The 10,379-nt window shown below is 58.8% G+C and overlaps 1 protein-coding gene across 2 annotated transcripts; it reads left to right on the top strand.

Annotated features, from left to right (window-relative positions):
• Positions 1–724: 724 nt before the first annotated feature.
• Positions 725–8,511, top strand: Ptges (prostaglandin E synthase). Of its 2 annotated transcripts, none has more exons than XM_004849133.4 (3): positions 725–1,030; positions 2,840–2,922; positions 7,973–8,511. In XM_004849133.4, the coding sequence occupies exons 1-3, from the start codon at positions 902–904 to the stop codon at positions 8,220–8,222; spliced, it is 462 nt and encodes a 153-aa protein (XP_004849190.1). In that variant the 5' UTR covers positions 725–901; the 3' UTR covers positions 8,223–8,511. The 2 variants fall into 2 exon arrangements, with proteins under 2 accessions (XP_004849190.1, XP_021117548.1); XM_021261889.2 differs by having other exon boundaries at positions 835–1,030; positions 2,840–3,018.
• Positions 8,512–10,379: the final 1,868 nt, after the last annotated feature.

A 10,379-nucleotide genomic window follows, 5' to 3' on the forward strand; every position in this document is an offset into this window, starting at 1 on the left:
TGGGCTAGAACTGGCGATCCTCCTGCCTCAGCCTCCCATAGTGCCAGGATTACAGGTGTGCACCACTACACCTGGCTCTGTGCTCCTCAGTGTTGAGAGCCATTCTACATAATTTTAGGGGAAACATCATTTTGTAAATGAATTATGGTTAGGATTGTCTAGGGCCCAAGGTCTCCTTGTCCATGAGCCAGCTATGGTATGGCGGGAAACATCTCCATATGGCTCCGGTCACAGCTGAGGCCTCAACGGTCCAGTGATGGTGTGACACTCAGGGGCATCAGGTGAAGACATCCTGGTGCTTTGAAAACCGAGTAGAGGGCCCGGGATTTAGCTCAGTGGTTTCGCTGCCTGCTGCACAAGTGCAAGGACTGGAGTTCGATCCCCAGTACCAAAAAAACCCAAACCGAGTAGTAATTTAAAAAAGAGAGGATTCACAGGGGGCGGGGGGGGGGCACGTTCCTCATTAGCCTGCTGGCTCCACCCACCTCCTATGGTAAGAGTGGTCGGCCCGTCTTACCGTCCTTGTGAACATAAGACCCTCACCAGCATAGGGTCACTGCTGCCCCCTGAGTCGCCGATACCGGCTCCGATCGCCCAATAAATAGTGGCCAGCTCCAGTGTCTCTGTCCGCCAGTGTCTCTGTCCGCCCACCCGAGGCCCTGACCTTGCGGCCCTGTGTTATGAGACCCCGCCTCTGCTGTCCCTTCCCTCAGCCCTCGCGCCCCCTCCTGGGCATGTGCAGGTGGAGGACGGATCGGCCGGGACTCCCGGCACCTGGGCATCGGATTCCCCCTCCGGGAGCCCGAGGTGGGCGGGGAGTGGGCGGGAGCCGGGCGGCCTCCTCCCCCGGCCGGCCGTGGCAGCCCAGCCGCTCGCAGTCCCGCCGTCCAGAGCCCCAGCGATGCCTCCCTCGGGCCTGGCGCTCGCGGACAGCCGGGCACTCCCGGCCTTCTTGCTGTGCAGCACGCTGCTGGTGATCAAGATGTACGTGGTGGCCGTGATCACCGGCCAAGTGAGGCTGCGGAAGAAGGTGAGAGCGGTCCCTCCCGAGCCCGCGGAGTCAGGAGCGGGGACCCGGCCGGGCCGGCTTCAGCGCGGCTTCCACGTGAACGCACAGGTCCCGGACCCAAGGCGGACCTGGGGACCCCGTCCCCTAAGGCCTCGTCCGACCCGGCCGCTCCGGGCCCCGCGCCCCCGTCCCTGGGCGGGGTAGGAACAGGAGTGAGGAACTTCGAGTGGAAATTCCCAGGTCCCCGGCGGCTGCCCCCGAGGTGCGGGGAGAAGCGGGGTCCCCCAACCCTGGCGCTGAGCCCAGCCGGGCGCCCCCGGCGGCTGCGGCTCCTGTGCAGGTTTTTCCCGGGAGCCCTTTCCGGAAAGGCGCCTCTCTCTGCCCTGTCCCTTTCAAAGGCTGGGCGGGTCGCCTCTACCCCTGGGGTGGCCCTGGGGCGGGGACCCCGCCCGCCGAGCAGGGAGGGTTAAAGGTGGGCCTAGCTGAGAGCCTGGGGTTGGGGCGCCTGCTCCCGGGGGTCCCCCTGTGGCACAGAGCTGAGCAGGCTGTCCCCACGGCAGGCAGCCAGCCAGAGATCCGCTCCTCTCCCTAGAAGAGGCCCCTGGGGAGGCCCAGCCAGGTGTGAGGTCAGGCGTCACCTCCAGGGCTCACACCTGTCGTGGGCCCGGGTTCTAAGCCCAAGCCATTTCCTCTGGACTTGGATTTAGAGAAGCAAGGGGTCCACCTGGCGGACTTGGGTTTTTTTGGATAATCTCACTATGTAGTTCAGCTGGCCTTGAACTCAATATAGATCAGGCTGGCAGCAATCCTGCCTCAGCCTGCCAAATGCTGGGATGACAGGCATGCATAACCCCGCCTGGCTCCAAATTCTTTTTTCTGGTACGGGGGATCGAACTCAGGACCTTGTACTTGCAAGCCAGGTGTGGTGCCACTGAGCTAAATTCCTGGCCCTCCAAATTCTTTATCTTTGTTTTTGAGGTACTGGGGATTGAACCCAAGGTCTTTGCATTAAGCTATATCTGCAGCCCTTTACTTTTTTTCCTTTTGTTTTCGGTACCGGGGATCAAACTCAGAGGACCTTGTGATTTTGAGGCAGGCGCAGTGCCACTGAGCTAAATCCCTGGCCCTTATGTATATTTTATTGTAATATTTTTAGTCAGGATCTTGCTAGGTTGCTAAATTGCCTGGGCTGGGCTGGAATTTGGAATCCTCCCGTCTCAGCCTCCCAGAACTTGCTGAGACTGTAAGTGTATGATGCAAAGTCAAATTCTTGAGATGCCTTCAGCACCTCTGCTGGCCCTGTGACTTCATCCTAGGCCCTTGTCCCTTGCTCCTGAGGCTTCAGCCATGCTAGTTTCGAGTTCTTCAGACCCATTCAGCTCCTTTCCACCCCAGGGCCTATGTACATGCTGTTCCTTCAGCTTCCCTTGTTGTTGCTCCTGTCCTCCCTTCCCCTGGCTGATGTGGAAGCATCCTCTCACCTCAGCTTTAATTCGGGTTACAGGAGTGCACACCATGCCCAGCTCCTGTCTTCTCTTTCTTTCTTTTTCTTTTTCTTTTTTTTTTTGGTACAGGGGATCGAACTTGGGTTCTTGCGCTTGCGCAGCAGGCGGCGAAACCACTGAGATAAATCCCTGGCCCCCTGTCTTCTCTTTCTGACAAGGGAACTCCTGTCCACGCTGGTCGCAGGCGGATCCCCCACCAGATCGAGAGTGAGCACGCACAGGGTGGATGTTCGTGGGGAGCACGGCAGTCCACGTCTGCACCGTGTCCTCCCCCCAGGAGCCAGCCACGCCTCCCCCTGTGGTAACTCGCGCTGATGTGTTTCAGGCTTTCGCCAACCCTGAGGATGCCCTGAGACATGGTGGCCTCCAGTTCTGCCGAAGCAACCCGGACGTGGAGCGGTGTCTCAGGCAAGCAACCCCAGGCCTGGGCCAGGATCTGGCACAGATCTGGCTGGGCCTGTCCTGCGGGTCTCCTAAACCGGGGACACAGAGGGTCCCCAGCAGGTGGGGTTCTCTGCACCCTGATCCCCTTGGACTGCGCTAATCATTCAGTGGATAATTTTTTGTTTGTTTGAGACAGGGTCTCGCTACGTAGTTCAGGCTGGCCTTGCACTCACAGCGATCCTCCTGCCTCAGCCTCCTGAGTGCTGGGATGACAGGCATGCACCACCACGCCTGGCCTGGTTAATTTTTAATCTGGGAAATGTAACACTTGATTGGGACTGGGAACTGCAGAGCCCCCTCCCTCCCACCTGTCACCTGGCATTCCTCTGCCCTCGGCAGTATCCCAGAGTCCCTTTTCCTCCACACAGGGCACAGAGTGGCCTAGGGGCCCACGGCAGCCTCACCGACCCCCTCTGCTTGGCCTGTGCTGTCTTTCTGTGTGAGCCGAGCCCTGCGCACCTGTCACCTGCCTGTTGTCCAAGGGAGCAAAGCGCAGGGCGCCCTCCAGTGGCAGGAATGTGTCGCATGGGCCCGGCTGTTCCTGAGCTGCAGGCGGTCAGATTTAGGGTGGGACCTGCCCAGCAGAGGGGAAAGCGCTGTCACGTTTTCCTTCCCTCCCTCCTTCCTCTTTTCCAGTACTGAGCATTGAACCCAGGGTCTTCACACTGAGTTCCATCCCCAGCTCCTTTATTATTGTTTTATTTTGAGACAGGGTCTCACTAAGTGGCTAAGTTGCCCAGGCTGGGCTTGGACTTCCCATCCTCTTGCCTCAGCCTCCCAGAGTGCTGGGAATTACAGGCCTGCCACATCATGTCCCGCTTCATATTTTGCTTTTAATTTGCATTTCTTTTATTCGGAGTGAAGAAACGTATCTTCTCCTATGTGTACCTTGCTCCAGGCAGTTGAAAAGTATTTTTCTTATAATAAAAGTCAGAACTAGTCATGGCAGACGGTTTGGGTCACACCAAAAACACCCAGCCAAAGAGGAAAACTACTCTCCATTCCAGCCACTGCTGACATCTTCATCTCTCTTCTTTGTCTTCTGCATCCACATATCCCGAGAAGGTTGCGCGCATGGCAGGACCCAACTTGGGGCTCTGATCTTTTTTTTGGTACCGGGGATGGCGGCACCACTGAGCCAAATCCCTGGCCCATGGGGTTCTGATTTTTTTTCAGTGAACATTATTTCATGAGAATTTTCCTCGTGGCAAATATTACTCAATTCTTGGGTGAAGAGGTGGTGTAGAGCACTTGCCTGGTATGGAACCCTGGGTTCCATCCCCAACACCAAACAAGAAAAGATTCTTTAAAAATGACTGTGAAGGGCCGGGGATTTAGCTCAGTGGTTTCACCGCCTGCTGCTCAAGCGCAAGGACCCAAGTTCGATCCCCGGTACCAAACAAACAAACAAAAAAGGCCAAAAACAGGCCTGGGGATTTAGCTCAGTGGTGCCACTGCCTGCCTTGCAAGCGCAAGGTCCTGAGTTCAATGGCTGGTACCAACAACAAGAAAAAGAATATTAGTAACAAAAAAATGTAGAAAGGGGCAGAGGATGGAGCTCAATAGAAAGGCCCTGGGTTCATTACCTGGTACCACACACAAAAAAAGCTGTAAAATCCATAGAAACTGATATTTCTTTTTCTTTTCTTTTCTTTTCTTTTTTTTTTTGGTACAGGGGATCAAACTCAGGACCTTGGGTTGGCAAGACAGGCGCAGTGCCACTGAGCTAAATCCCTGGCCCTAGAAACTGATCATTTCAATAAGCAGGGCCAATTATTAGAGTTGGGGGGCAGCTGCTATTCTGCCCCCCCCTTTTGAGACAAGGTCTCGCTCTGTAGCCCAGATTGGCCTCAAAGGCATCTTCCTGCCTCAGGAGGCTGAGGCAGGGGTCACCACAGCTGGGTCATTCTGCCATCTTCCCCAGCAGCCAGGAGGGGGCGGGTGACTTTGCAGGGCTTGAGGCTGGCAGAGGACGGGGGTGGGGGTGGGCAGATGCGTAGCTTTCGGGGTGAGCCAGGGGACAGGTCGCAACATGTCTCGGAGCATGCCAGGCAGAGAGGGGAGGGTGGAGGTGGGTGGGACGCATCGCCTCAGTCAGAGAAATTCTCTTCCGAAAACAAAGTCTGTGGGTTTTTCCCTTATGTCTGTCTGAGCCATCAGTTACAGTCTGTATGTACACTGTGGTTTTAAAACAAGACCGATGTGTGTCACAGGAAGTGAGATTCCTTGCTCTCTAGCTCTTCCCAGTGTAACCTAGTGGCCAGGCCTTGGTATGGACTCCAATAGCCACCCAGCCACTGGGGATTTAATGAGCACCTACTATGTGCAGGATGCCGTGCTAAGTGCCAGCTGCACTTGTTTGTTTGTTTGTGAGATAGGGTTTTGCTATGTAACCCAGGCTGGCCTTGAACTCCTGGAGATCCTCCTGCCTCAGCCTCCTGAGAGCTGGGATCACAGGCCTGTGCCCCCTCACTGGGCTGAGCACCCTTTATCTAATCCTGCTTTGTATCCACTCTGTGAGGACTTTGGGGGGACCTAGTTGTACAGGGCACAGCTGGGCCTATGGGGCTCCCCTTCCACCTCCTGACCTGGCAGAGCCGTGGAATGCTGGGATGCAGAAGAGCCTGGGAGAGCATGCTGCCTGTGGATGGGGGGACCCGGCGGAGTGGTTAAATATTACAGCAGGGTTTCCAGGCAGTCGTGGGGGCCCCTGTGCACACAGGAAGTCATTCACGCCTCGGTGCCTGCAGCAGAGCTTGAGCTGGGGAAACCAGGCCTGGGGCACAGGGAGAGCGAGCACCTCGCTTGCGCAATGCCTGAGCCCAGGCCTGGCAGTGGGTGTGGGTCACAGCTGGATCAGAACCAGATCGGAACTGGATCAGAACCTGGGGGGGGTCTGCGGCTTCAGCCAGGGTTGGTGTCCTGGTTGGTGTCCCCAAGAAGGAAGGTGAACGCCAGACCCAAACCTTTTTGTTTCTGTGGTACCGGGGCTCGAACTCGGGAGCTTCCACTTGCTGGGCAGGTGCTGTTCCACTGAGCTGCATCCCTGGCTTGGTTTCATTTTTTTGAGACAGGGTCTCGCTGTATAGTTCAGGTTGACCTTGAACTCACTATGTAGCCCAGGCTGGCCTCTAACTCACAGCGATTCTCCTGCCTCAGCCTCGCAAGTGACAGGCGAGCACCACCGCAGCCAGCCAGCCCACTTCACTCCTTAGCCTCTGCCTTTCCCACTCAGCTGTCACCTGCTCTAGCAAAATGCAGCTGTGTCGCAACCTGCAGCGGGGAGGAGGCAGAACGCGGCCGGTGTGCAAGTCTGGTCTCGTGGGGACGCCCTGGGTGGCTTCTGCCTTAACCCGGGGTTGTTGCGGGATGACACCGTGCTGACTCCCTGAGTCTCCCTGTGACACAGCGCGGCCTGGCCCTGGGCTCTGGCACCGCGCAGGCTTGGGGGAGGGAGGGAGGGAGAGGCCGTCCTCTGCAGGCGAGGGGCGGGGCCAGGAAGCTCCGCCCACCCAGGTTTCTGCCAGTCCCCCCTCCCTCCTCCACCACGTGGCCCGTCCTCCTCTCTGGTTTCTGCGCCCCCTGTACTGCCACAGCTGTTTAAATGTGGGCCTGCTCTGAAAAGGGAAGCTCAGGGTTTCAGCCAGGCGTGCTGGCACACATCTGCAATCCCAGCACTCGGGAGGCTGAGGCAGGAGGATCACTGCAAGTTCGAGGTCAGCCTGGGCTACACAGTGAGTTCAAGGCCAGCCTGAACTACACTGAGAGACCCGGTCTCAAAAAAGAAAAAAGCAAACAAAGATTCAGGGAGAAGGAGAAGGCAGATTGGTGTTGGTCTCAGGGAGACAGAGATGCCAACTGCTGTATCTGAGAAAACTACAGGCCTTGCTGGGTGTATGGGCTGCTGGACACTCCGAACGGGTCCCTGCTCTTGTGTGCCACACTCTAGCATGGGGCACTTTCTGTCCCATGAATGCACTGTGCATTCCTGCCCCAGGGCCTTTGCACATACAGACTCCAATCTGCACCAGCTTCTCACCCTCCAGGCTCCAGCACAGACATCTCCTTCCCTGACCACCCCACCCCCACCCCACCGCAGCATGGAGCCCCCTGCAGTGCTGGGTGCTGGGCGCCCCAGGCCCCTGCTCTGCTCCGCCCTCTAACCCCCACCATGGCCCACACCTACCTTCTCTTGCTGTGGGGGAGAAGAACAGGCCCTCAGCCTTGGTCCCCACAGGCAGGCCACCACACTGGCCTCTCTGAGCAGGGAAGGCTTCTGTCCCGGGCCTGGGCCCGGCGTGGCCAGTGACAGCTTCCAGCATCACTGGGTTCCTCGCGTTTGGGGCCCCCTCCCCCTCCAGGAGCAGGGTGTCAGCCAGGGTCACAGAACAACGCCCAGGCCCAGGCCGAAGCAGGAGATTCGCCTGCTTGCTCATTTGTTTACATTTATCTAGGCCGGGCTGTACGCGCCCCCAGCACACTTGATTGCTCTAAACCAAACCACCACAGGGACCCACAGCATGGGGAGCAGGCGGTGAGCCAGGCGACCTTGTCATTTAATTTTTTGGTTTTCTTTTTTTTTTGGTACCAGGGATTGAACTCGGGTCCTTGCGTTTGCGCAGCAGGTGGCAAAACCACTGAGCTAAATCCCCGGCCCTAGTTTTTTGGTTTTCTACGACGCAAAGTCCTGCCACATAGTCCAGCCTGCCCTCCCACTCACAGCAATCCTCCTGCCTCAGCCTACAGAGTGCTGGGATTAAGCTTGTTATCTCTGTGAGGATGGCACTTGGATTTTGGGCAGAGGGAGGGAGTGCTGGGGAGGGGCAGGGCCTGAGAACAGGCAGAGGATGGCTGGGCTGTCCTGACTCAGCCTCCCTGGGAGGGGAGCGACTCTGACTGTTCCAATCCCAGCTGCACCGCCCCGGCTCTGCAAGCCCAAGCCTGGGGTGAGGGGGGACGACAATGGGGGAGACTGGGAGGCACAGCGTGGCTGACAGCGCCTTTGTCTCTGCAGGGCCCACCGGAACGACATGGAGACCATCTACCCGTTCCTCTTCCTGGGCCTGGTCTACTGCTTCCTGGGCCCCAGCCCAGCGGCGGCCTGGGGGCACTTCCTGCCCTTCCTCCTGGGCCGCCTGCTGCACACAGTGGCCTACCTGGGCCAGCTGCGTGCGCCCGTCCGCTCCCTGGCCTACACCGTGGCCCAGCTGCCCTGCGCCTCCATGGCCCTGCAGATCCTGTGGGAAGCAGCCCGGCACCTGTGACCCGCGTGGCCAGCACGGCGCCCGGCACCCTCTGGGCCCAGCGGGCTGTGTGTGTGTTTCTTGGATTCCTGGATGAAGTGGCCCATTGTCAAGACTGATAGAAAGCCAGGCGTGGTGGTGCACACCTTAATCCCAGCACTCAGGAGGCTGAAGCAGGAGGATCATCATGAGTTCCAGCCCAGCCTGGGGTACATAGTAAGCTGAAGACCAGCCTGGACTATGTAAGGAGACCCTGTGTCCGAAAAAGAGAAAACAAAAAGCTGATAAAAAAATCTTTCCACTGAAACAACAGAGTATCAAAATCACATTTTCTCTCCCTCCCCAGTTAGAAGAGGCGGGAGAGTCTCCACTCAGGACCCCAAACCCAACCCAGGGCTGCACCCACCCTTCTCAGACCACCGGGCCTGCCCCCAGTGCAGTAAGGGAAGGCTCCCACAGAGCCTCAGCCTGGCCCCACCAGGCCCCCGTGATTCCCCCTTGCTAGGTCCAGCCCCGGCTCCTTGGGGTGGGGCTCTTCTCCCCGGGCTCCGGGCTGCAGGTGCGGGCTGGGTGTTGTCAGCAACCCCGGAGCTGCTGCCAGTGTCCCACCCATGGAGAACCCCGAGTGAGCGGCAGAGCTTGCTCCCTAACTGGGTGCCAGGTGCCACAGCAACCCTCTGCTGGGGCCCAGCACCTACCTCCTGCCAGGGCCTGGTAAGATGCTGTTTGGCTGGGGACCCAGGACTGCCTCAGGCTGGCCTTGAATTCTGGGGATTCTCCTGCCTCAGCCTCCTCAGTGCTGGGATGACAGGTGTGTGCCACCACACCTGGCAACAGCTCTGCTTTCACGCTGAGGCCACTAGAGCTCCAGGAAGTGAGTGCTTAAAGTGTGGGCAACTTGCACCCAGGACTTCTGGGCTCCTGAGCCCAGATTCAGAGCCACGAGCCCACAGTCCATTTGTGACCACCCTGCAGGGCCCCTGTCAGATGGGAGCCACCTTGTGGGGGACCACAGGGCCAAGGGGTACTTGTCAGGGAACGCAGGCCTCACTAGGTGGGCCAGCTGGGCCAGGCATGGTGGTGCACAGCTGCAATCCCAGCTACTCTGGAGGCTGAGGCAGGAGGATGGCAAATTTAAGCTCAGCCTTGGGAATTTAGCAAGATCCAGTCTCTAAACAAAAGGTTGGGGGGGCCCGGGATTTAGCTCAGTGGTTCTGCTGCCTGCCTCCAAAGCGCAAGGAACCGAGTTCAATCCCGGGTACCAAAAGAGAAAAAAAAAAGGTTAGGGATGTACTTTAATGGAAAGGCCTAGGTTCCAACCCCACTACTGCTGAGAAAAAAGAGAGCGCTAGCTTAGCTGGCCTGGGGCCCAGCAGCGGGGAGGAAATGACAATCTCGGGCCCCCCCAGTTTCCAGGGCCTGGGCTCTGGGCGTGGGCAACACTGCCCCCTGGTGGCGACACGATGGCAGTCGGCCAGCAGCCTCCTGCCCTGGAGCTCCAGCGGGGCAGGGGTCAGCGGTGAAGGGACAACAGCCCCCAGGGCCCGGAGGTGTCTGGCTGGTGAGGGCGTGGCATGGATGGCCTCTCAGTGATGAGAGCCCCGTGGCCATCCTGAGCCCCAAGTGCGGGGCCTCAGCACCCTGTTTCCCCTTCCCGCCTCCTTGCCTCGTCTGAAGCCCACAGCCTCTCCAACTCCACCCCACGTGGCCAGCCCTGGGCCGCCGCTTCCTCCTGACCCTGCCGGAAGTGCGGGCCTGGGCACCGGAAGTGCGGGCCTCGGCTGCTGTGTACCAGGCTGCGGGCACCAAGCTGGAGCCAGTGGGGGCTGTTGGGGACATTGAGGGCCCAGGGTGACCTGGGGTTTCCACAGACCCAAGGATCAGGGTGGGCTGCAACCGGGGGCCTCTGGCAACCTGTGCCGATCAGACCTAAGGTCACCGGACCCTCATGCCCTCCCCAGGGCACCCACCTTAGCCGGAGCCACCCAGTGTCACCTGGCCGATGGGCGTCTCAGCTCAGCCTCCGAGAGCACCCCGAGTGTGGGGTTTGGGGTGGGGGCAGAGGGCTGTGAGGCTCACAGGACTGAGTTGTCCCTGGGCCTCTTCGACCCGGGAGCCCCTGCTGTCCAGGACCGGCCTCCCCATTGCTGTCAGGCTGGGCCTCAGGTGGCACAAAGG

The sequence above is a fragment of the Heterocephalus glaber genome, unplaced genomic scaffold, assembly GCF_053883595.1.
Source record: "Heterocephalus glaber isolate CG9 unplaced genomic scaffold, H.glaber_assembly_v1.0 deba00001479, whole genome shotgun sequence".
In the NCBI taxonomy this organism is placed as follows: Eukaryota; Metazoa; Chordata; class Mammalia; order Rodentia; family Bathyergidae; genus Heterocephalus; species Heterocephalus glaber.